This window comes from Terrapene carolina, unplaced genomic scaffold, assembly GCF_002925995.2.
Source record: "Terrapene carolina triunguis isolate 2854851 unplaced genomic scaffold, T_m_triunguis-2.0 Scaffold175, whole genome shotgun sequence".
In the NCBI taxonomy this organism is placed as follows: Eukaryota; Metazoa; Chordata; order Testudines; family Emydidae; genus Terrapene; species Terrapene triunguis.
The window spans coordinates 1,547,871-1,575,549 of NW_020664526.1; the positions used below are offsets into that span (position 1 = coordinate 1,547,871).

The 27,679-nt window shown below is 39.6% G+C and overlaps 1 protein-coding gene across 2 annotated transcripts in view; it reads left to right on the forward strand.

Annotated features, from left to right (window-relative positions):
- LOC113406986 (arf-GAP with GTPase, ANK repeat and PH domain-containing protein 1) overlaps positions 1 to 27,679 on the forward strand; it is a 636,559-nt gene that overhangs the window by 569,253 nt on the left and 39,627 nt on the right. For both annotated transcript variants that reach the window (XM_026653995.2, XM_026653996.2), the window contains 3 exons: positions 3,554 to 3,708; positions 6,003 to 6,093; positions 13,492 to 13,714. In XM_026653995.2, coding sequence (XP_026509780.1) covers positions 3,554 to 3,708; positions 6,003 to 6,093; positions 13,492 to 13,714 — 469 coding nt within the window. The remainder of the gene's footprint in view (positions 1 to 3,553; positions 3,709 to 6,002; positions 6,094 to 13,491; positions 13,715 to 27,679) is intronic.

Genomic DNA, 27,679 nt, shown 5'->3' on the forward strand with positions numbered 1-27,679 from the left:
GTGTTCAAAAATCAATTATTTCTTATGTATGAAGGGATCTCCCCTCTGTATCATTATGCTCCTCGGTTTTTATTTTTCTATGAAAATCTCTGGGATCTCCACAGGACCTTCTGTATACTTAGCAAAGGAGTTGCCTCAGTGCCAATACATGCATTTTTTTTTTCATTTTAAAAGGGGCTATACTGAAAATTTTACCATACGCTGTTGCTTCTCACTTCTCTGACAACACATCTTGTAGCTGTGCAGATATATTTCTCTTGTACAAATAGATGGGAGCCTATTTATAGAATATACACCAGGAGGTTTTTCTTAAGGGGCAGAGGTGGTGCCACTGGGCCTATAGAAATTCTTCTTCAATACTTGCATGTTTGAAGGAAAGTCCTATTAATCACTTAGAGACCATTAAAAAGAGTAGTAATGATAAACTCTCAAAGTTGGACTTATTAATACAGGAAGCTGCTAAACCAGGTGCTTGATCCTTCCCTTTCTCTTCTTCAACTAGCCTTCCCCGTTCTTTGTTCTGGCTCTCTTCCCCCTCAATAGCACTTGTAAGGTAACTTATTTTGTTAATGTAACTTTAGTTTTGATAAGGATTATATATCGGAGATGTGAACAACGATCTGATCATTAAAGAAAGCAGCTTGGATGACATAATCACACTAGTTTGATATCACTAAGACCTGTGAGAAGTAAATGCAGGTTACATAGTATTTTGTGTAACATGAATGTGGCTATATATTTTGGCATTACCCATCTTGTTTTGGTGAAGGAGTAGTTATATAGATGTCCAACTAAGAGGTTGCCGAGTTAAATCTTCTTACAGAAGTTTAAATAAATAACCCTGATGAGAGCTACCGTTAAATATGGCTGGATTTCAGATGCTTTCATTCATGCATAACTTTACTTGCTTGAGTAAGCCTGCTGAAGTCAATAAGACTACTCCACATTAGTGAAATATTTGTAGGATCAGGGCTCAAATTAAGGAGAAAAACTGTTGATTTTGTCCCTTACAGTTCTCTGAGTCAATTCTTGAGCTCATTTTCAGTTCTTACTCATTCGTTGGGCAAATTCCCACTAAAGTTATATGGCACCACATGTGTAGATTATGAAGTCTTCCTTCCAGTATTTATGTAAATTAATTGTTGTTTGTGATGATGGTAGTCTAGAGGACCCACTTAAAATTGGAGCCCCATTGTGTTAGGCACACAGAGATTGAAGACACAGGCCGTGCCTTCACTGCTAAAAAAAGGTGTGTTTTTACCATAGAATAATTAATGTGCTTTAGCTATGCTGCTGCCAAATCCTAGAGGAGACATGGCATCTGTAGTTTTTACTGTGAGGTCAACTATAGTCAGGACTGAATGTTGACCTCACCTAGCTACCTCGTGGTAAAAACTACAGGTGCCTTGTCTCCACTAGGGTTTTACAGCGGGATAGCAAATACATGTTAGTTATCTTGCTGTAAAAATCTCACCTGTTTGGTAATGAAGACATAGCCACAGAGTAAGAGACAATCCCTGCCCCAAATTGCTTGCAATCAAAATAAGCAAGACAGAAAAAGGTGAGAGGCAAGGGATATAACAAGCAAGCAGTGTGCATAATGTAGTGATTTCCTAGCGCCATATTAGTTCCATGATTTTTTTTATTTTGGATTTTTATTAACTTTTTAGAGGTGGGAAGATTCTTGGAGCTCACATGACACGAGGGGACATGGTGTCACGTGAGTCCTGAGGTTCCTGGGTGGTGGACTCCGGCTACACTGTTTTGAGGTGTAGGGGGAAACGGGTAGTGTATTATTATGTAATGTATGTAGTAGTGTAAAGTAGTGATCCCTTGTGATTTACCTGTTGGTTAAACAGTATATCATTGTTTTGCATGGATAGGAGGGACTGTATCTCTCTCTCTCTCTTTTTTTAATCATGTTTTTAAAAGTTGTAATTCACAATATTTTGATGCCAAACCAATGAATCACAAAGTTGGGACTCCTTGTAATTAACTGATGTGGCATCATGATCAATAATTGCAACATATAATTCAAACTGTGGGCCAGCCCCAGGGGAGTACTTCTGAAAGCCGCAGCTGGTTACAAAAATGAGCCTGCCAAACAGCCATGGCTTTCATAAGCCTTTGCTGGGTTTTTTTGCCCCCTCTTATGTTTTGATTTAAAAGGCCAACTTGAGGTGTCCTGATTCACCACAGAATAATGTTTGCATTCTCTTCCCCTTGCAATCACAGGCCTTATCTCAAAGCTGACTTGCGCCTGAGGGAAACTTTTGTCCAGCTTTTGATAGATCTCTTCTTTGAGCCAGGCTGGGCCTGACCCATCCTGGACAGGTCATTTAAGTGAAAGTGAACCCTGGGCATCTTAAATTTGGGGCCAAATTATCTATTGATTTTTAATTGGCAAAGCTGTAATGAAGTTAGTGGCGCTCCACCAATTTACATGAGTAGACACTTGGCCTGTGGACTGGAGTTTGAGTTTATTGGGGAAAAACTGTTGCCCAGAGATTGAAGGAATGATTTCCAGTGAGCACTAAAGCTGTATTTAAATGGACTGATTTTTAGACTTGTCATTTATCTGTACGTGTTTATGAATGACAAAATAATGCAAAAGTTCCTTGGCTGTAAATGTATAAGTCTCTCTAAAGCAAACCCGTTATACTTTATGTTCACTGGTACATTGTACTCTTTTATTCTAGTCGTTCAATGATTCCTTGAGCTTTGTTCAGCTTCCTTGACTTTTTTTATTTGGCTTTGGGTGTCCCAAGTGTGTTTGGAATCTGTGTGTCCATCCCTGCAATATCACTGATACTTTCTTACAGTGTGTTCCTCTGGCCCTGAAGTATTTTTCTTATGTTCCTGTTATCCTTGGATAGTCCAGTGACCCCTTCTGTTGGCTCCTCAAATCATTTTCACTGCTCCTTTAGTCTCCCTAAGCGGCTGAGAAGAAAGTATTGAACTAATATTAAATCCTGTATTGCAATTTATTTGAGTGGTGGAGAAAAGATATTATTCAAGATGGTTATCAGCTGTGTGTATGTGCATGTGTGTGTACACTTAAAATGTATATTGTATATGATACATACATATAACATCTACACAAGAGAAAAACTTACTCCAGAGGATTTGTATTATAAATTTTTTATTCAGTAGAACATTCATCTTAAGTTATTTTTCTAAGTGCTTCAGCAGATTTTACAATAGACTGATTTCACTTCAAATATTGGTTCTTAGCTACCTCTGAGGGTTAGTGGAATACAGGCTGGGTTTTTTTACTAAAATTTACAGATGTCCCTAAAATAGTTGGTATTTCATCCTCATGAAATAAATTTATGAAGCCAGGAAAGAACAAATAAAAAGCTACAAAATCTTTGAGGCATTTTCTGGCAAACATGATGCTTCACGAGCGGAGAAATATGTTTGGATTAGAATCAGATGTGCAAACTTGCCTTTTCGTGTAACACCATTGAGGTTCTGTCCAAGTAAGACCGTTTTTAGAACTGATTGCTGGTTTCATTAAATGTAAACTGTTCATCCCACTGCTGTTTTTCAGAACAAGAAGAAAACTTTGAGTTTATTATCGTTTCTCTCACCGGCCAGACCTGGCACTTTGAAGCTACCACATATGAAGAAAGAGATGCGTGGGTACAAGCCATAGAGAGTCAGATCCTGGCCAGTTTACAGTCGTGTGAGAGCAGTAAGAATAAGGTAAGGTGCACAACTTCACATTGAAAGTGAGCTAGGGCTATTGATCATTAAAGAGAATTCAGGATCTAGGGTATTGTGAAAAGTAAACATATTCAGCAAGGTCCATGTACTTGTTGGACACAGCTAAGGAAAAGTAAACCATGCAAATTTGTATGCCTCCAAAATAATTCAATATGAGACATATTTTATCCTGTTGCACATTCTGATTTTATATTTAAATAATTTAAATTATTATTTATTTATTTTTTGTCTTTTCCATCTCTCGTAATTTCAGATGTAGAATATTCATCTTTTGGTTGGATCATTTGCTCTAACAATACAAACTGTATTTTGGGGGGGAGGTCTATGGGAAAGCCTTTAAGGGCTGAGAAAAGAACAGCTTATTTACAAGCTAAGTCTCTACTGGATGCTACTGGGTTTCTCCATGGCAGCGTTCCATTAAATGCTCTGGATTACTTAATAGTAATGTGCACTGCTATCCCTGTGAGTAGGAGAAGACTTGTGTGTAAGGTGGTACACATTTCAGAAGTAATGATCAATTATTCTTGTATCCAAATGATGTTTTTGTGAAGCGACTGTGTAGTTTTTCTTTCCTTGAATTAAATGTAATTCATTCTTTGTGGTTTTGTTATTAGGCCAGTCTCAGGGGGAACCAATCAGGAAGCAAAAGCCTGGTCCTTTTTGTGGTGTCCTGGGGATAGGCTTCCCCCATCACATTCATATTTGGCCCAAGCAATTTCTTCTGCTTTCTCTGCAAAACCTCCCCCAACCCACAGGTTCTTTCTGTAGAGGGCTGCCAGTTTGCTATTCTTGAGCCTCTTGATTTTTCAAACATTTAATAACTAGAAAACAAGAGGTGAGCGGGGAGATTCTTTTCACAGACCTGTAGATCCTTTTAAAGGAACTTCTTAATGATTTATATTCTGTTTTGTCATTAAGTAGGGGACCTATATTTTGAAATGACTGCCTTTTTTTATTACCTCTATAATCAGGGTAAACCAGACCAAACTAATTATCATCATAATGTAATTTACTTCCCATTTTTTTAAAAATTGACTTTTTATATCTGAGGTGGAGAAAAATCACTGCCCATTTATTTCTCTGGCCTGTCTTCATTGAGCTCAGTACATTACAACAAGATGACAATGAAATATTACGCTGCGAACATTAGTACAAAACGTTAATATAATAGGAGGTAAAGAATGCTGGTTTGAATATTTAACACAGTAACTGAAGAGAGAATTACGTTTTGGTTATATAAAGGCAAGAGACAAAAAAAAAAAAGAAACCACTTAAAAGTTATATTTGTATTGAGGTTTTCTGGGAGAAGTTAGTTGGTGATTGGTCCTGCTTTAAGCAGGGGGTTGGACTAGATACCTCCTGAGGTCCCTTCCAACCCTGATATTCTATGAAGTTTTTATCATTCACCTCTGGAACTAGGGCTCAAGAAGCACTTGGAAGGCATAAGTGAAATGAATTATATTATCTCAGTACTCAGTGTCCTGTTGACAGAGCAGAAGTATATATGTGAAACGATCATATATATGACCTGATGGAGCTCTCATTTAATTCAGTGGCCAATAATTTGGTGCAGTTCGCACTTTCTGCCTAGGAGAGATTGCAAGATTTAGCTGGTTTTTGAGGCCAAGCTACCTCTACATGGGCAATTGTCTTTCCAGGTCAAAGTAGAGGTTATGGGCAGGCCACAGTGGAAAGAAACACCCATTGTAGCCACCTGATTAAATCTGATCTTTTGATGATAAAAGGCTTTCAGTTCAGCTTCCTTTGCAGACCATCCCTTAGTCTTCCTGTACACAAGCATACATACCAGTAAAAAAAAAAAAAAGGGGGGGGGTTATAAATAAAGTTATATAATTTATCTCCAAAAAGTACTTTACATGTGATCATGAATGCTGTGCTTCATTTTTCAGCTCAGCTTTCCTCTACACAATCCCATTATTGGTCAGAGTGCAGTCCAATATCTCATAAATGCACAGACTTCCTGTGTTCTATGCATGGAGCTTCAATAAAAGTTTGAGCTGTCAGAAATATGGATGAAAATGGGCAGCTATGCTTGTCAGGCACTGAGCTGCAGTACTTAAAGATGCCAAAGGATCAACTCTTTGAGAAGCAAACTAAAGATGTCCAATTCCCTGATCATGTTCATTCAACCCTGATCTGAACTTTCTTTTTTTTCTTTTTCTTTTTGCTTTTCACATTGCTGACAATTGTGTGTCTAAACCTTTTCATTGGGTTCTTATTTCTTGTGTGTGTGTTTCTTTAAATATACACAGTCCCGACTGACAAGTCAGAATGAGGCCATGGCCCTTCAGTCAATAAGAAACATCAGAGGCAATTCTCACTGTGTGGACTGCGAGGCACAAGGTGAGTATAGCCATTACTATAGAAGGACTGTTGTTATCCTTGGCTTTATAAAGCTTACGCATTCTCTTTGGTCCAGGGTTACGTGAACACCTGTTCTGATTCTTTCCCTCTTGGTATTGTATTCCACATCCCTTTGCAAACTTGGTGTTCATTATGAAGGTTGATTAGTCAGGTTTACTTTACATTAATTTGTTATTAATACATGCTATGTTATTATAAGCCCTGATTTTTCGCCCGTATTTCATCTGTCACATTAAACATGAGTTCATACATTTTGACTTCGAAGTTGAGGAAAAAATGGTTTTGTTTCATATTTCTTTTCAACATAAGATGCTACCATTGTCCTCCAATAAGGAAAAAAAATCATGTGCCCTAGCAATGTTGTTAGATGTGTAAAGCTTTGCTTGAGCTTTCTGCAGTTTTCATATTACTGACAAAGGAAAATAAAACATTCGCTAGTAGTGGAATGCTACAAAATTGATTTTGTATTTCTTTCTCGTAGTGCTTTTTTTTAATTCTGAATTCTTTTAAAATATATGGACTAACAGTTAGCAAAGGATTGGCCAGTTTAATTTCAGAGGTGCTGTTCTCACTACTCTTTATTACCCCCTGCTTCTAGGGGTTTGTAAGTCAGCTATAAAAATTAGCTCAGGGCTGAAACTTAACAATACAAGGTCCCAGCTGAGAAACAATCAATTGGAGAAATAGGACGAAAGGGTATTTGAAAATTCTTATTTCTTTTACGTTTGAAAATCATACTCATTTCTTTTAATTGTACAAGGACCAAAAATGAAAATTTAGTAATTTCTGTTGCTTTTTTGTGCTTTTATCTTAAAACTGATATTTTATAGACCCGTTGTTTTATAAACTTGTCTATTTAGTTATCAACTTAAATCTTTGTAGCACCTTCCCTAGACTTAAAACAATTCAGTAATGCAGAAGTTTTCACACACTTAATACACTGTCCATATAATGAACAATAAAACTGATCTCAATAACCCGCCAAGAAACTCACCATAACCCTATCCCATCAACCTGCTTCTTCCTCACGTAGCTTGGAGGGGATGTGGGTATCAAAAGACTACTGGGCATTTAGAATAGAAAGCTAATGTGTAACGAAAACATGTAAATGTCCCTGTTACTTTAGAAAGATTTTTTTTACTTTTTAGAAATGTGAGTAGAGTCCATTAAGATCCTCTCTGTTTTCTTCCTTTCATTGCCCCTTCAGAGGGCCCAGTTCATGCCAATGCCTCCTTGCAATTAAGGCAGGTTTGACATTACTTCCATTGAAATCTATCAGATATTCATAGGTTGTTGAAAGTGGGTCAAGAGTAATGCCGGGAGCTGAGCATGCTGGTTCTGTAGTGTTGGCCTAGTTGGCTTGGACACTGAGTACTAGAGCTCTGGGCCCTAATTTAGATACCGTCAAGGCAGCGCATTGACCTGCTCTGCACAGATCTTTGGTGTAAATTTTACAGATACTTTTTACAGGGACTTTACATTCTATAAGCCAGTAATCCAAAAAAGAAGAATATATATGATAAACTAATGGGTTTGTTGCTTTAGGATATATTCTATCATAGACAGACTAAAACAATTGTTTATTAAAGCATCTTTCCTGTCACTATGGTTATCAACATTGAGATTTACTCAGCGACTGATAGAGCTCAAGTGAAATATATAAAATATACATACAGAAATGGCTCATTTCTATGCGAGTGCTGAGAAACTGCCTAAATATGTATTTTGTTCATTCAAAATACTAGTGTGTGTCAGTAAACTACATTGTGAAATTCGGTTTTCCTGCTTTTTTACTTTTATAGGATTTCACTAAAACCTCACTCCAGTTGCCCAGAACAGGCTAGACGGGGGTATATGATACCTTCACAGGTCTACCTCATAGGCCTTGCTGCTAAGGTTCAAGCAGTCAGTTATTAGCGTACTCAGAGACTTAGCTCAGAAGTTCTGTGGGAGGGGCAAGTGGCTAAAAGTCTCCATTACAAGGTCACCATTAAATGTGAAGCTTTTATTTTGAAAAGGAATTCTTCAAGCATGCATTCTGAGAGAGCATCTTTAAACAGCATTTTGCCTTCCTGGGCCTGCCAAAGTCTCTTTCTTCAAGCCTCGTTTTTGTAGGTCCCCATTTCTGGCATGTATGCACTCCAAACACTAGAGCTCAGAACACTTTGGAAAGCAATGGCCATTATGGGCCAAGTCTGCACCCTCGCAAATCCAAATATTCAGAAGCAATGGGATACATAAGAGATTGCATCCCCCAACCAGCCTTCAATTCCTTTCAACTACCACCAGCAGCTTCATGATCAGAATCCTCATTCATCCTGTTTTTCCAATGTTCTCATCAGTTACCTTGTTAGCAGTTGGTTTTAGTGATTTAGGTTCTATTGGTGTTACTACTTTTGTGTTTTATTGGTTAGGAATAACCATTGCCGGGTTCCAGCAGCCTGGCTCTTTACAAGCCTTGGACTTAGGTTTTATCAGTGCCCTTCTATTCTGTTCCCATGTCAGCACAGAGTGATAGAATAGGTGTCCCAGGGCAGAACACTGTACCTTTTGCATGACTCAGATGTCATTGCCAGACCAGAGTACTTGCTGTGTCTCAGAAGGACGCTGTTGTGGCAGTGCACAGCTTGTGCTGCCTTATCCCAGAGGCTATGAAAGGAATTGGAATCCCTGCTTTGACTTCCTTCTCGAGGAGCCACATAAGACAAGTGGTGTTGCTGAGGAAAACGCAGCTGAGTCTGTGCCTCAAAGTGCTTTGGCTCTTTCCATGAAGAGGCCAAAGGGGAGAGATCCAAGGATAGATCTGAGTCCGGTCCAACGCCTTCAAAGAAGCTCCCGAGAGTCATGGGTCCAGTGAGCTTAGAGTCTCCAAGATCATAATAAAGAAAAAAGAAGAATGGATGTGGTAGCAGTTCAGCACAGGGCAAATCATCTAATCCAAAGGAGCTGGGACAGTTAATATCTTGGTACTACACCTCTACCTCGATATAACGCTGTCCTCGGGAGCCAAAAAATCTTACCGTGTTATAGGTGAAACCGCGTTATATCGAACTTGTTTTGATCCACCGGAGTGCGCAGCCCCTCCCGCCCTCGGAGCACTGCTTTACCACGTTATATCAGAATTCGTGTTATATCGGGTCGCGTTATATCGGGGTAGAGGTGTATATGCCCTTTTTTTAGATTATTACCAATCTGATTGTGGTTCTCTTCCAGGTGAAGAGAAGGAGGAACTTCTTGGCAGGGATAATGACTCTGAGCATCTCCTTCATCTTGATGCAAAAGTATTTGTATCACCATTATCTCTTGTGGATTTCAAAAGTTTTCAGAACTTCTTATACATGTGCTGAAGCTTTTAATCTGGAAATACCAATAGTTCTACAGAGGTCACATTTGCTGTTTGACACACTGGAGAAAAAACAAAAGGAAAGAATGGCTCATCCAATAAATATAGCTCTGCTTGAACAGTTCAGGACCTTTGGCTCATTCTAGCATTGTCTTGCTGTATCCAAAAAGGAGAAGAGAACCAATCATGTCCATACAAATGGTTTTGAGTATTTTTACAATACTCTAATCCCAGGGTTATAGGCGATATCAACAGGGAGTGAAGCAGGTTGGTCCAAAAAGTCCTTTTGATTTGCACCTTCTGAAAAAGACAGCAAGTGTATTGTCAGTTATCAAGCTCTACTTGATAGGTATGTTTTTTCACCCTGTATCAGCGGTGAACCTTTTTTGCAACACATGACATGAAATTACAAGGGAAATATTCACTTTCATGTGGCATGCTGGAAGTGCAGAGGTCAGTGGCACTTCTGCGATGTTAAATTTCAGACGAGAGCTTTTCTGTGCTCTTATTTATATTTTAGAGCATCACACATGATGAACGCCATATCATTCACCCATCAGTTCCTGATGTCTGCCTTTAAATTCATTTGAGAACAATTGTTCAGAAGAGTACATTGAAACAAAGGTCATCAACAACACTATTGCTTTTTTTTTCATAGAATCAAAAAAATCAGACCATTTGTTCCAAGCTTGCAAAACTTTGTTTTTGGGACTGAATTGATTATTTAATTCAGTCCCGTCCCTTTCTTTTTCTTCTTGTTGGAACTGAGGTCAACAGCTTGGGTTTTCTTGGGGTCATTTCCCAGGACCTCAGCCATCTCATTCTTAAGTCTGTCCATATCTACTCACTTAAGATCTGTAATCTTCATACATGACCATATTTTCTAGCTATTGAAACTCGAGATACCATCCTGAAAAGATTTCTAGTGACTTCTTGATTGTATTAGAGTTTGGTACGCTACTTTGATGTTACTACCATTGTCCATGGAAGTAGATAAATATTTCTTCAGCAAAGGATAGGGAAGGTGAATTTAACAATGCTCAAAGACAGTCTAGGGTCTCCTGTCATCCTGCCATCGGGGATCCAACACAGAGACCTTTAGTCTTGGCACGTGCAATTATTAAAAGATCTCTGGGAAGACTAATCTAAATATTTCCTTAACTGTGAGCTAGCTCGTTTTGAGCTAGCTCTATTCTTAATTTTTGTGCAAATAAATCTGCTGAAGCCACCTTTTGAGTTTCTTGCAGAATGTTCTCCTTTCCACCGGAGCCTGGAGACATTTTGAGTGGCAATCGCTTCTGCAAAGAAGAGTCTGAGAGATACAAGACCTGAGGACTGTACCTCAGTGTTTCATAAGAAAATACTGTAAATTCTTCACTAACGTCCTGAGTCAGCAAAGCACTTATATATGTGCTTAAATCCCATTTACACCTCTACCTCGATATAACGCTGTCCTTGGGAGCCAAAAAGTCTTACTGCATTATAGGTGAAACCACGTTATATTGAACTTGCTTTGATCCACCGGAGTGCGCAGTCCCCCCCCCCCCGGAGCACTGCTTTACCGTGTTATATCCGAATTCGTGTTATATCGGGTCGCTTTATATCGAGGTAGAGGTGTATTTCATTGAGGGTTAAGCACATGCTTAAGTGTTTTGCTGATTCAAGGCCTATGATGGTTTCATATGTTCATTTACAACACACTATAAACGTGTTAATAGTTTTTCATAAATCTGACATACTACCCCGGGAGGCCAGATTATATAGTGTGGATGATGAGTGCGTTTGTAGAACAAACATATTTGCCCATCTTTGATAGAGTCTGTGGCTTGTGAGGATAGATCTAAGGGAAGGCCACCTGTACTCAGAGAGAGTCTTTAAATGGGTGAGACTGTGTATTAAATGTTGTTATGGCCTTAACTCCAAAAATTGAGGATGCTGAGCCATATTCTGTTAGATCTCAAGCAAATTTTACCACATACTTGAGGGATGACTGACACAGAAATATATAATGCTGATATTTGCAGTTCTGTTGAGGTTTTTTGCACCACTGTTCACTTAATCTGGTTATTTGATATGATGCCCAGTACAGAAGAGCTGTCTTGCCATTTTTATTTAGCAAATACTCCTCAGAACCTCCTCCTTTATAAGTTATTACTACTTGATCATCTTTCAGTGCAGACACGTCTGAAGAACTTTGGTTCTTTGAGATAATTGCCTATATAGATCCACATTCCCACCCTGCTTGCTCATGTAGTCAGAAAAGAAACTTTATATATCCTCACTTCTGAGTATCACAAGACCTAAAATAGAGTGCGGAGCTGCAGTTTCCCCTTTGGGTGTTAGCAATATCATCAGTGTTGGCGGAGAAACACAGAACCCTGAACTCGGGCTTTGGCAGGTCAGTGAAAGAGATTTTATTCCAAGTTGCAATCGTTTGTAAATTGTAATCTAACACACATTCTCTTACTAATTTAGACCTTAAACAATTACTTTTTTAAAATCTTTTCAGCTAACTTTCAATACTACACAAGTCCCCCAATGTACTGTTTGAGACATGAAAATTATCTCTTAAAGATGACTGAAGGGTGAGGGAGGGGAAATAATTTGTGCCTTTTGTAGATCCTGTATGATGTACAAAGATTGCATGAAAGGAATAGCAAGTCTTGTCTTCCTTGTTTTCACAGGACTCACTGGAAATCTAAGATTTGTACTGCGCTTTCTCAACACTTAATCAAAGGACTAGGAGTGACAATGAAGCTTTAACAAATAATTCTGTTCTTCTGTTTGAACTAATTTTTTTTTTAATTCTTTATTAGGGCTGTTCAAAACATTTCCATCAACTTTTTTGGAGGGAAAATTGAGTTTTCATTTAAAAAAAAAATTATGGAAAGTATCTGCCTTCCTTGAAAATATTTGAATTTTTGTCCAAAACCCCAATTTTTTGGCTGAAAACCAGAAAATATTTTCAGTTTTTGGCAGCTTTCAGTTGCAGAAAATTCAGGAAAAAATCATTCTTATTGAAATTGAAATTTCCTACATCAGTGGAGGAATCCCATTTTCTGACCAGTGTTAACATTTACACAGTGTGAATAAAAATCTCCTGCCCTTTGAACCAGGTTTTTCCTGCTTGATATTGTGATATCATACTAGCTCTTCAGATCTCCATAGTGTCTCCCAGGAAAAGAAAGGTAGACAAGTTCTGACATCAAGAAAAGTACCTCCAAAAATCCTCTCTTGGAAGTGTTTCATTGCATGTGTTAAAATTAATGTTTGTTCAAGAGAGGTTCGGACAAACTTACATTTAAATAACATAGCATGGTTATAAAAAATGAAACATCTTGGGAAATGACTTTGAATTTCTTGGCTTTTGCCAGGTTTGTCATAGCCTTGTCTTTTGAGGGGTAATTTTTTTTCCTGTAGAATTGTTCTTGCTAGTACACTAAAAAAAAATTGCACATTTTCATCTTAGTACTTATCTCCCTGATCTTAGAGATGAACACATACCCCTCAGCATGTTAGATGTAAAAGTCATAAGTAGTTGATGAAATAGATGGTTATTAAGGGAGTTGATATAGTTAGCAACAGCAACATTGTATCAAGTAACTTTTTCTTTTGTAGTAATTGGCTACAAGTGGTTCCAGTTCCCAAGGAGGGGCTTTCTACCACTTCATCTGAGCTACCTACTACCCTCTTTTTATCTTCCCTATTGCTTCTTTTCTCTTTAGAATCACAGGTTCCCTTAGTCTGTTGGGGTGTTGCATGTGCCTTCCTTTGAGACCACCACTATTTCTTGTCAACTCATTTAGGGTCTGTTGGAGGAATGGCACATTGAGAGGGCTAGACCTAGGAACCAAACTTTTGCCTCCGCTTCCTAACAGTGCTGTGAAACCAAGAGACCTGAATATTACTCCTCTTGCTTCCCCAGCCAAAACCATTATCCATAAGCTCTTCAGTTCTGAGAGAGGTTTAGAATGTGTCACAAGGAATTTTGGTTTTGTTTTTTTTAGTGATTGTTTGTGTCTGTCTTCCTGTAGACCCTGACTGGGCCAGTCTGAATCTGGGAGCCCTCATGTGTATTGAATGCTCAGGTATACACCGGAACCTTGGCACGCACTTGTCACGTGTCCGGTCACTTGACCTGGATGATTGGCCTATAGAACTCATCAAGGTGATGTCATCCATTGGGAACGAATTAGCAAACAGTGTCTGGGAGGAGAGTAGCCAGGGACGAATGAAACCCTCATCAGACTCCACAAGGTAGGCTATTTTATTCCCTTTTGTGTACAAGGCATCCATATGTCAAAACTGTGACTAAGATTTAAAAAAATGAGTATCTAAAACTAGCCACATAAATACATATTTAGGCATCTAAATCTATGTCCTGATTTTCAAGGCTATTCGCTTCAAGGGGAGCCTGCTGGGTCTTAGCACTTTTTACTACATATGGACTTCTAGGAGCCAAATTTCAGGCGCCATTTTAGCATATGTCAGGTAAACGTGAAGTCTGACCAAAAAGTGCCAAAAATTGAGTGAGCTTGGTAACTTTTGTGCTTGCCAAGGCTGCCTTAGCAGTTTAGAAGTCTTGGAAACAGGGGGAAATTTAAGCCTCCCAAACTTTTGTTCCATCATTTTCATTAGCTTTTGATAAACCAGTAAATCTGACCCTCTGGATACTTTACTGTAATTAGCAATGTGCTTTCCATAGTCACAAGCTAACCCAGCAAATTGCTGTCTTCTTTTACACCTAACTGTGAATTCTTGGGACTAGATGTTATTGCTCTTATTGTTTTGAGAGTTCTGTTCCAAATGAGGCTGCTTAATTTCCTTATGCAATCTATTGGGTAAGTGTATGTTTTTCCATAACTAATACAATATTTTATCTACAAATCATAGGTCAGCATACAGAAGATCCTCTCACTATAGTTTGTTATCCTAAAAGAAAACTAAGATTATTTTTGTATTGCATCCATGTTATCAGTGGCAAATGGCTTAGAAAAAAGTTTAAATGGTTTAGAAAGAAAAGTTAACTGTGATGGGTGTTAAATGTAAGAGCTGATATTCACACTGAACAATTAAGAAATACTTGCTTGGGGAAAGCAATGTGACCACTGGCAGTCTCTCTATCAGTAGAGCAGATTTCAGACATGAGGAGGAGCCTGGACTACCTTGCCCAGCTAGTCCAACCTTTTAAGTTGCCTTCAGAAGTGCATGTGTTGCAGTTGTCACAGTGCCACACTCCAGGGGGCTAGCGTGTAGAGCTGACTGCATCTGAGCACCGTTTAGTCCCCAGGTATCAGATATTATGATGGAGGTTTAGCACTTGCTGTCAGTATTTGCCTCCTGGATGTAAGAGAATAAAACAGAAGGGTACTTTTACTTTTTTTTCAATGCATATGCTTCATTTCTGGAGTTTATTGCATCCAATACTAGATTTACTGAAAGGATAACTGAATCTATACCTGTGCCTCCTACTACACAAGATAAATAGATTTGTCCTGTTGACTGTAATAAAATCAACCATATCTTACTGCATTATTTCGTTAGCACTGAAAAATGAATTTGTGGTGCCACCTTTGGTTCATCTTAGAGAATGAAGGCAGTGTATTAATCAGGCTATTTATATACACAACTGTCCATCTAAATATGTGCATACTCAGATATACACATGGAGTTCATATGCATAGAACCTGTATATGTGTGCATATATTTGTTACACATCAAATACATTAAGAATTTCAAAAATTAAACTAGATCTATCTTAAAATATTGTTATTAAATCAGCAGCATTATCTAATAACTGTAGACTTAATCTGAAGACACTGTTTTGTTGTTTTGTTTGACTATAGATCTTTAATAATGAGGCATTGGAAAGATTTATCGATTCCGAATATTAAAGATAGGCTTCACTCTCAATATTTCAATTCACAATATTTTTAAAGATTGCTGTAAGGCTGGACATAATAAATGAAAGAAATTGTCTTGGTAAACCCAGGCCCCAAAAAAGATCTCAATGGAAGGAGAACACTAGTGTTGAAGTCAAATAATTCAGTTCTCTGACAGTGGCTTGGTTAGAGGTTTGCATTTTCTCTTTATATTCCGTACTTAGAATTTATTTTAAGCTGTCCCTGCATCTACACAATTCCTTTACGTATGTATTTTGTAGTGTAGTTTTCCAGCTGTTTTTGTTTTTGTCAGAAAATTAATTAATCTTTAAAAAAAAAAAAAAAAAAGGTAAATACTTTTGAACACCATGGTATCATGCACATTTATAAATGCTCATTTCAGGCTCCGTGTGTGTATGTATAAATATATATAATGGAGGCATTGGTAGCAACAGCATAGTTAAGGTTGTGTTGAAATTTTAGCTTAAAACAAGACTAACTTCCCTCTGTTACACACCTTAATTAATGATTTTGTTTCTCAAAATTTGGAACAATAACTCATCGTGGGACAATTGCATTTTTGATGGCCTTTAGTAAAATATTTAATAACTTTTGTACAAGAAAATTTTAAAATTCTCCTATTTTGAAGTTTAACCCTGTTCTGTGACATTTAATTGGGTTCATCTGGTGTAAAATAATCATAATCATACTTGAAGTTTTACTCACCACCTCTTGGATATAAGTTAGGCACTAGAATTTTAAATATAACAAATTATTCAGCTAGTAGTTGTGTTACTCCTGAGTTGAGTTTCACAAAAGAAAGCCAACAGCCAGACACACTAGTATGGACGTGGAGTCTTGAGGAAAAAGTCCTGTGATGGGACATGAGATAGGTTATGGAGTTGGAAGGGTGAGCAGAAATCTAGATGGAGAGCTGGATGTTATGAGTTGTAGAATCATAGAATATCAGGGTTGGAAGGGACCTCAGGAGGTCATCTAGTCCAAACCCCTGCTCAAAGCAGGACCAACCCCAACTAAATCATCCCAGCCAGGGCTTTGTCAAGCCTGAGCTTAAAAACCTCTAAGGAAGGAGATTCCACCACCTCCCTAGGTAACCCATTCCAGTGCTTCACCACCCTCCTAGTGAAAAAGTTTTTTCCCAATATCCAACCTAAACCTCCCCCACTGCAACTTGAGACCATTACTCCTTGTTCTGTCATCTGGTACCACTGAGAACAGTCTAGATCCATCCTCTTTGGAACCCCCTTTCAGGTAGTTGAAAGCAGCTATCAAATCCTCCCTCATTCTTCTCTTCTGCAGACTAAACAATCCCAGTTCCCTCAGCCTCTCCTCATAAGTCATGTGCTCCAGCCCCCTAATCATTTTTGTTGCCCTCCGCTGGACTCTTTCCAATTTTTCCACATCCTTCTTGTAGTGTGGGGCCCAAAACTGGACACAGTACTCCAGATGAGGCCTCACCAATGTCAAATATGTAGTGGCTGAGTGACTTTATCATGGGGTTTGGAGGCTGAGAGCAGAAGGAGAAACCACTTGCAGAAGGAAAGTCAGTCTGCTCTGAGCCATAGCAGAAGTACTGCATGAGCTCCCTTCCACACGCTAAGGCTTACTGGTCCTTCACACAACTCGGGGGCACAGAACCTGAGGTCTGCTGGCTGGCACATGAGAAGCCAGCAGCTCATACACTCACAGCTTAGTGGCTCCCTGTCCTAGTGAGCCATAGAAGCTCCATCGGACAGAGGGGGTAGGGAATTACTAGTGCCTCGCTGCTTTCTCATCCTCCTGCACTTACCCGTTCGTCCTCCACCCCAACATGGTCACTCATCTTTCATGGCCCCACCAATAGCTCCACTTCCCCCATCCCACTCACTTCCTCTCTCTCCCACAGACCTGCTTAATTTCTCACATTTCCCACTCCACTCACCTCGCCCACTGACCCACACTCCCTCTTGCTTACCACATACCCCTCTAGCCTCTGAACAGGGCCTGCAGACACATGCTAGGAAATGCAGGAAGAGAGAATAACACTGGGGAACAAACAGTAGAAAAGAGTCAGAAGGATACGTAGTGTTTTCTGCCATTCCACCCTTCACGGTAACATGTCCTGGGTTTCATTTAGAAAACAGGTGGGAGTAGATTGGCTGGGGAGAGGTAAGGGATGAGGACCATGGCTGACAACTTTACTCTAGCACAATGGAACTTTCTACGTACTTGTAAATCTCATTTGTTCTAGAGATGCCAGCCCACAACTGTGGAACTAACTCTCACAGCAATGTGTAGCCTATAGGGCTAGCCTGCTTGCTTGCCTATATATCTTTTCTTATGAGGTTAATCATTTGTTATATTATAGGTTTGTTATTTGTTGTTATAATGGGTTTAGCGATTTGTATTAGAGTATTTTGGCTGTTTGTATTAGAGTATGTTGGCTGTAACGCAAGGAAGCTACAGGCAACATCTTGTATGTTAAGCTAAGGCAAGTTAACATACTTATGTTTGAGACCTTTACCCTAGGTAGGTGGTGATGAGCTAAAGCATACAGGATATATGTTTGTGACCTTTAACATAGATAAATGGGCATGTTTAGAGCTAGTTGGTAGGTAAGGCCACCCAAGTTCTTGGCCTTTTTCAGACTTAACACATACACCACAAAGAACATGGAAACAACCAGTTAGAACAGAAATAACAGAGGTGAGGATGAGCTAATGGTCACTAATAGTTACGGATATGTCATTAATACACACGGACATGCCAGCCTATAGAGTAAGGATACCCTAACATTTTTGTAGGTGAGGAAATTAAGTTTGGACATGGAAGGAGAGCACTTAGGGCTCAGGCCTTATAAGAGGGGCAACCCACCATGTTAGGTAGGTTCCGCACGTTGATTGGTAGTTCATCCTTGTTAGTTCTTAAGTTCTTCACCTTCCACTCAAGACTTGAGGAACCTGGACCATGAAACTCCGTTGGCGTGCCAGAGGCAAGGCTGGTCTTTTGTCTCTTGTCACTAGGTTATCAAGGAAGGGTGTGAGTATATTAATCAAAAAACCTTTATAGTATATAACACCACATGTACTGCTAGTATTGCTTTTGTAATTGGTTATTTGATTATTATTTGATTACTATTCAATTACTAATGTTGATAAATGCAAAGTAATGCACATTGGAAAGCATAATCCCAACTATACATATAAAATGTTGGGGTCTAGCTGTTACCACTCAAGAGAGAGATCTTGGAGTCATTGTGGATGGTTCTCTGAAAACATCGACTCAATGTGCAGCGGCAGTCAAAAAAGCGAACAGAGTGCTGGGAATCATTAAGAAAGGGACAGATAATAGAACAGAAAATTATCCTGTTGCCTCTATATAAATCCATGATATGCCCACATCTTGAATACTGTGTGCAGATGTGGTCGTCCCATCTCAAAAAAGATGTATTGGAATTGGAAATGGTTCAGAAAAGGGCAACAAAAATTATTAGGGATATGGAACAGCTTCCGTATGAGGAAAGATTAATAAGACTGAGACTTTTCAGCTTGGAAAAGAGACAGCTAAGGGGAGATATGATTGAGGTCTATAAAATCATGACTGGTGTAGAGAAAGTAGATAAGGAAGTGTTTACTACTTCTCATAACACAAGAATTAGGCGTCACCAAATGAAATTAATAAGCAGCAGGTTTAAAACAAATAAAAGGAAGTATTTATTCACACAATGCACAGTCAACCTGTGGAACTCTTTGCCAGAGGATGTTGTGAAGGCCAAGACCATAATAGGGTTCAAAAAAGAATTAGATAAATTCATGGAGGATAGGTCCATCAATGGCTATTAGCCTGGATGGGCAGGAATGGTGTCCCTAGTCTCTGTTTGCCAGAAGCTGGGAATGAACAACGGGGGATGGATCACTTGATGATTACCTGTTCTGTTCATTCCCTCTGGGGCATCTGGCACTGGCCACTGTCTGAAGACAGCATACTGGGCTAGATGGACCTTTGGTCTGACCCAATAGGGCCATTCTTATGTTCTTATGTACTATTCCATTTATCTCAATAAAAGGCTTAAGGCTGCATTTTGTTCTCAGTGTGAGTTTCATTGTCATACATCCTGAGGGTCCCTGCAAATTCTTTGTAGCCTGATTCTGGGACAAGAACCTTATTATCTTCTGATCAGATTAATTGGCGAGCCTATAACCCAGGGGTAGGCAATCTATGGCACGCTTGCCGAAGGCGGCACTCAAGCTGATTTTCAGTGGCACTCACGCTGCCCAGGTCCTGGCCACTGGTCCAGGGGGCTCTGCATTTTAATTTAATTTTAAATGAAGCTTCTTAAACATTTTAAAAACCTTATTTACTTTACATACAACAATAGTTTAGTTATATATTATAGACTTATAGAAAGAGACCTTCTAAAAATGTTAAAATGTATTACCGGCACGCAAAACCTTAAATTGGAGTGAATAAACGAAGACTCGGCACACCACTTCTGAAAGGTTGCCGACCCCTGCTATAACCAATATTATCTATTAATCTCCCATAAAATCAGACAACAAATGAAGGATGAATACAAACCTCATCACCTTTTGCTGTGAATGTAAGGCACGCTTCTTTTGCCTTTGGCTTTCTCTAACACAGCAGTTCTTAAACTGTGGTTCGGGACCCCAAAGTAAGTTGCGACCCCATTTTAATGGGGTCACCAGGGCAGGCATTAGGCTTGCTCGGACCTGGGGCTGAAACCCGAGCCCAAGCCTGACAGCTTCAGCCCTGGTGGTCGGGGCTCAGGTTACAGGCCCCCCACCTTGGGCTGATGCCCTGGGGCTTTGGCCTTCCCGCCTGGGGCAGTGTGGCTCAGGCAGGCTCAGACTTCAGACTTTGTCAGAAGGGGATTGCGATGCAATGAGCTTTGAGAACCCCTGCTCTAACATAAACATACAGCTCTGTGTGTGTGTATATAGACTATTTTTAATTTTTAAAAAATGCTACTGCGCACACTTCTTCCCCTGCTGAGAGGATGAGAGAACAAACAGATGACAGTCATGTATGCTGTGTCACTCATGTCACTTAATGCACTTCTGGAAGATGCTCAGATACAGTAACTCCTTGCTTAACGTTGTAGTTATATTCCTGAAAAATGCGACTTTAAGCGAAACGATGTTAAGCAAATCCAATTTCCCCATAAGAATTAATGTAAATAGGGGGGGTTAGGTTCCAGGGAAATTTTTTTCACCAGACAAAAGACTATATTTTATATACACACACACACTCTCAGTATAAGTTTTAAACAAACAATTTAATACTGGTACACAGTGATGATGATTGTGAAGCTTGGTTGAGGTGATGAACTCAGAGGGTGGGATATTTTCCAGGGAATGCCTTACTGCTAAATGATGAACTAGCAATTGGCTGAGCCCTAAAGGGTTAACTCGTTGTTAATGTCTACAAGGCAGCACGAATGGAGGGAGGGGAGACAGCATGGCAGACAGAGAGACACACCGTGTGTGTGAGAGCGATGCGCATTGCTCCTTTAAGTACACTGACCCCACTCTAAGTACATTGCCTTTTTAAGTAGATCAGCAAGCTGAGACGGCAGCTGCTGCCAGGAAGCTCCCTTCGTCCTGAGCCCTGTCGTGTGCCCCCCCTGCCCTATGGAGATGGGGTAAGTGCGAGGAAGGGGGACATCCTGACAGCCCCACTCTTTCCCCCCCTCCTCCCTGCACAGCAAGCAGGAGGCTCCGGGGAGCAGCTCCAAGGCAGAGGGCAGGAGCAGCATATGGCAGTGGAGGGAGGGACAGCTGAACTGCCAGCAATTGCTAGCCTGCTGGGCAGCTGCCGCACAGGGAACTTAGGGGAGCTGATGGGGGGCTGCTGGTCCACCCTGGTTCCAAGCCCCCACGAGCTAGCTGCAACGGGTTTCTCTTCCTGCAAGCAGTGGACAAAGCAGACGGCTGCCAAACAACGTTATAAGGGATCACTGCGCAACTTTAAACGTGTATGTTCTCTAATTGATCAGCAACATAACAACCAAACAACGTTAACCGGGATGACTTTAAGTGAGGAGTTACTGTACTGTGGTGATGAGGGCAGTATAAGAACCTGTATAGAGTATGGAGGAGTTGGACATCCTTCTCTTTCCTCCCAGCTGCTAAAACTCTCCTGTGTGAACCTCTGTAGCCCCACCAAAAGTTTTCTTTGCTCCCCACATCCACAGATGTCCTGTCTTTTCACTTTGAAAAGCTGGGTTAAACATTCTACAAGAGATTATCACAATGGTCTCTTCTGACCTTAAAGTCTATGAGATTGTCCCCCTTCCCCCCCCCCAAAAAAAACCCTAAATAAGAGAAATTAAACACAAACTCTGTCTCTCTCTGACAGGCATGGTTCCCAAAATATTACTACTTACAGAAGAAATGGTGCAAGGAAGTGTTGATTTTAAGGAAAACAGAGCTACACAGGTTTCACCATTTCATAGTATAGTTTGTCTGACGTGAAGCTACCAATGGCTGCCTGCAGGCTTGGGGTGGAGTAGGGGGGAAGAATGATTGACTCTGGTCCACAAATAGAATACATTATGTAAGGATGCTCAAGGCAGCATTGAGGTAAAACTTTAGGAAGTACTGTAGTAAAGACAAAAACAACGAAGAGTCTGGTGGCACCTTAAAGACTAATAGATTTATTTGGGCATAAGCTTCCGTGGGTAAAAACCTCACTTCTTCAGATGGGAACCATGCCTGTCAGAGAGAGACAGAGAGTTTGTAGTAAAGACATTCTCTCCAGTCTCTTCCACACTGGACCAGAAGCTGAAAGTGCTGGACACCATTTCAAGAGCAGTCCTTCCACCATGTTAAGAAGCATCATTGAGTGGCCATAAATGGAGTCCCATGCATTTGTCCTCTGTGGAAAGAGTGTTGTAAGGCGGTGAGACATGCAGGTCCTTTAGGACAGAATTGTGGGCTGGTCAGTAGTAAAACACAGAATATGTGAAAAGCCATTTCCCAGAAAGTGGGAAAGGGCCAGACTGTCATCTCCCAAACATTTCGTTTTATACAGTTTATTTAAGTGTGCCTATCCAGGACTCTAGCTGCATGTATAACATGTTTTTTAGATACACATGCAAAATTGAGCTGAACCAGTATCAATACCAAAAACCTCTTAATTAAAATTCTTCCTTCTCAACCCACTCAAACCTCTCTTTGAGGAAGACTTGGAAACCAGACAGGCTTTCCAACATGTTCTGAAGATCAACAAATGGAGACTCTGTCAGACTGGGGTACATAAGTTCCAACACTGAAGATTCTTCACTGAAAATGTCCTGCCACTGGCAGTCTTGCTTTATACCAGGGGCTGCTAGCTCAAACACCTCTGCTGATCTTAACGTCTACAGTGTTACTTGAGGGGTCAGAGACAATCTGTGAGATAACAAGGACCCCAGACCATTTAGAGGCTATATGTCAAAACCAACACCTTGGATTGCACCAAGAAACAAATTGGAAGCCAGTGCAGGCTATGGGAACACGGGTGTAATGTGCTCCCTAAAGGAAGCACTCCTGAGTAAATAAGCAGCCACCGTCTACACAAGCTGAAGTTTGGGTTAAGGACAGTTGTGTGAAAATGTTGAGGAAAGAAAGAAATGTGTGTTATTAGTAAGCATGGAAACTTTGCTGGGGGGGAGGGGGACAGTATGGTAGAATTTGTGAAACTAGAAAGAAAATGTGAACAGCTGGCCTTCTGATTGTTGTCCATGGGCCCCTGATTAGGTCAGCTTTAGAAAGCTTGTAATTGGTTCCAGCAATTATCAGCAGCCCTGAGAACTGCCGTTCAAACTTCTGGAGCATTGTGACAAATTGAAGCAGACTGCTGCTGAAGGAGTATCGACTTCCCATTTCTAAACAGGGGGATCATTAGTCAAGAAAAGCATCTTTTAATTACTCCCAGGAAGAAAAAAATCTTTTTGGTATGGCTCCTGCAACAACTTCCATTTTTTCAAGTGTATTCAATATTAAATTTATTGTCTAGGGGGGTGATTTGCCCTCAATCCCTACCTCAGTAATGTGGGTTTAATTTGGAGTGAGAAGTCAAATTAGAGTAGATCAATGTTGCAACAATTAACCGGATCTGAGGGTGAAATCAGGATTTTCCTCTCTAATTGCTATTGATACTATTTAAGCACACACTTAAAAAATTGATTTTGAATGGTGTAATACTGAAGTGGTTTGTGGATAGTAGCAGTGGGCAGGTGGACAGAATTTACTTGATAAAGGAATGTGAAGATATTGTTGAAGGTTATCATCATTAAAGGATCTTATGCATTATGTTTGTATGTGCCTTTGTCATTGTTGTTTTGAAGTTGCATCAGAATAGTGGATTATTTTGTGGACGTTACGTGTGTGTGTGTGTGTGTGTGTGTGTATTAAGGCTGTTGATTAATCGCAGTTAACTCACACGATTAACTCAAAAAAATAATCACGATTAATCGCACTTTTAAACAATAGAATACCAATTGAAATGTATTAAATATTTTTGGATGTTTTCTACATTTTCAAATATTTTGATTTCAATTACAACACCGAATACAAAGTGTACACTGCTCTCTTTATATTATTATTTTTATTGCAAATATTTGCACTGTAAAAATGATAAACGAAATAGTATTTTTCAGTTCACGTCATACAAGTACTGTAGTGCAATCTCTTTATCATGAAAATGCAACTTACAAATATAGATTTTTTTGTTACATAACTGCACTCAAAAACAAAACAATGCAAAACTTTAGAGCCTACTAGTCCACTCAGTCCTACTTCTTGTTCAGCCAATCGCTAAGACAAACAAGTTTGTTTACATTTATGGGAGATAATGCTACCCACCTCTTATTTACAATGTCACCAGAAAGTGAGAACAGGCGTTCAAATGGTTCTTTTGTAGCCAGCATTGCAAGGTATTTACATGCCAGATATGCTAAACATTTGTATGCCCTTCATGCTTTGGCCACCGTTCCAGAGGACATGCTTCCATGCTGATGATGCTCGTTAAGAAAATAATGCGTTAATTAAATTTGTTACAGAACCCCTTGGGGGAGAATTGTATGTCTCCGGCTCTGTTTTACCCGCATTCTGCAATATATTTCATGCGATAGTAATCTCCAATGATGAGTCTGCACATGTTGTTCTTTTTAAGAACACTTTTGCTGCAGATTTGACAAAACGCAAAGAAGGTACCAATGTGAGATTTCTAAAGATAGCTACAGCACTTGACCCAAGGTTTAAGAATCTGAAGTGCCTTCCAAAATCTGAGAGGGACGAGGTGTGGAGCATGCTTTCAGAAGTCTTAAAAGAGTAACACTCCAATGGAGAAACTACAGAACCTGAACCACCAAAAAAGAAAATCAACTTTCTGCTGGTGGCATCTGACTCAGATGATTAAAATGAACATGCGTCAGTCCACATTGCTTTGGATTGCTATTGAGCAGAACCAGTCATCAGCATGGACACACGTCCTCTGGAATGGTGGATGAAGCATGGAGGGACATATGAATCTTTAGCACATCTGGCATGGAAATATCTTGCGACACCAGCTACACTAGTGCCATGCGAACACTTGTTCTCACTTTCAGGTGACATTGTGAACAAGAAGCAGGCAGCATTATCGCCTGCAAATGTAACCAAACCTGTTTTTCTAAGCGATTAGCTGAACAAGAAATAAGACTGAGTGGACTTGTAGGCTCTAAAGTTTTACATTGTTTTATTTTTGAATGCAGTTATTTTTTGTACATAATTCTACATTTGTAAGTTCAACTTTCATGATAAAGAGATTGCACTACAGTACTTATATTAGGTGAATTGAAAAATACTATTTCTTTTGTTTTTTTACAGTGCAAATATTTGTAATAAAAAATAAATATAAAGTGAGCACTGTACACTTTGTATTCTGTGTTGTAATTGAAATCAATATATTTGAAAATGTAGAAAACATCCAATAATATTTAAATAAATGGTATTCTAGCATTGTTTAACAGTGCGATTAATCACAATTAATTTTTTTAATCATGCGATTAATCGCAATTAATTCTTGTAATCGCTTGACAGCCCATATATAAAAATCAGGGTAAGCTTTCTGCATGCACCATTCTTGCCCATATGCAGGCCTGAGGATTTTTTTTTTTTTTTTGGCACTGTCTAGAATGAAGCAATCCAGCAGGCATAAGAGAAGCAGTAGATGCTGGCAGTGATGCTTTCTTATTTTCATTAAGGCCAACATTTTCAGAAACATTTATTAATTAATACAAGTTTTGAGTGCCCAACTTTTGAGTTTGGGTTAAGGACAGTTGTATGAAAATGATGAGGATTTTCAGGACCCTCTATTCCCACTTAAAAATGTACCCCAAAATTGAGATGTGTACAATGAGTGAACATTATACTGTTAGCTACCTTTGTGTACCAGCTGAAATGTATAAGCTCTCCTGATGCAGTGATAAGCAGAAACCTGCAACTTAGTTTGTTTTTGTGTTATACTGCATAATACACACTTCTGAACATGGGTACAAATGTGTTGGACTCTGCAGTCCATTTTTCACATTCAGCTGACATAAGAGTGAGGAGGAATTTTTTGCTTAAAAATTTGCAGCCTTTCCTTCAGTGTTGATTACAAAACATGTCGTAGCTGAAGTTCTTAGGAATGGTGGGGGGGGAAATAAAGCTTACTTTATCCCCTACATTGTACATGCTTCTTCTTTTCCTACAAGCACTCTAGAAATAGTATGACTTTAAAGTCAGCACCATGAGTTGCTGCCCACACATTGATTCTCTTTGAGTTCCTCTCAGGTAGTCCATTTACATAGTGTTTTTTCTATTTGGCAAAACTCAGAGGAAACATGAAAAGGTTCTTAATTCGGTCTGAGAACTTTTAAATTAGGAGTTGAGAGTTTCTGAAATTATCCTTTACCTTAAAATGTGAAATCTAATTTGACCCCCACTCTCAAATGAACTGAGTCAGATGGTCTCATGAAAAACATTATGCAGTTTGGGGGCGGGGGGGAAGTCTGTTAAATATACCAAACTCCAGGCTAAAGTCTAAACTATCTCCTTACCATACAAAGATAATGGCCACTACAGAGGATGTGTTGGTACCCTGGTACTGAAGATTCTTTCGGGTTAACCAGAAGCTGATTTATAGGTTAAATAAGTTTGTCCTCCCTTTTGCTTCGAATATTAGTTCATTCCTATTTATGCACACAATAAATATTAATAAAGGGCAAATATATCAAAACTGAGAACAGTTGGAGCCCTGTAGCTTATGCTGAATGTGTAAAGATAGTCCACATCAACCTTTCTTTGTTTTGTTCAGTTTGATCATAAGATCACAGTATAGCCATGTCAATCTCAAATTTCTGGCATAAGGATGCACCATTACAAATGCAGCCTCAGGGAACATTAGTACCCATATATCCAAAATTGTCAGGTCTTATTATTTCTTAACAGTTCCTGGCCTGATGAGGTCAGTGTTTTGTCCCTTTTGAATGTTGTTTCATGCTTGACACCTTTCCCATTTTCTGGGGGGAGGGAGAGAAGGGGTAAAAAAAAAAAAAAAAACAAGACTTTATTGTGATGGGCTGACCAGAGCCCATCTGCAGTTGGGTGGCATCTGCTCCCCACATGTCACTTCCCTCATTAACAAGCAATTGAATTAATTAAATGCTACTCAGAACACGCATAACAAGCTACCGGCAGTGTCCAAATTAGCACTGATAATCAAGGATGATTTCCTTTATTATCCTGCTAAGTGGTGTGCAGGCTCTGATCTCCCTGTCTGCCCTCATCTATTTACATACCCCCAGCTTCTGCCTTTAGAAGCTGAGGTTATCTTACCTAGTTAATTTGCCACGATCACCAAGCATGGCGGATTGATATTCCTGCCTCTGCTGAAGCAAACCCCCTTCTCTCCCCCTTTCCTCCCTCCCCAAGCCTGGTCCTTTGTATCTCAAGCTCACTGATAAATTAAAAGCCACCCCTGTGGTCTCTCAAGTGAGTAATAGAGGCAGAAATTTCATTTTGCAACTGGCTGATTTAATGATCCAAAGGGTAATTAATGGCCTGATTATCTTAATGTTAAATATGTCCGGCAGCAATTACTGTGACCTCCCGCTTGTCAAGGTCCGGGCTATGCTCTTCTTTCAATTAAGTTCTCTGGGGCTTAATGGTATGAATAAACTCCTCTGATTCTATCATTCCGGACTCTGAGATTTAAGCGAGCTAGGGGCTCGTTTGGAGTTTTAATCAGCCCGTCTTCTACTTAAGCGATCAGAGTTAACAATTATAACAAGGACAGTTTAACTTTCTTCCCC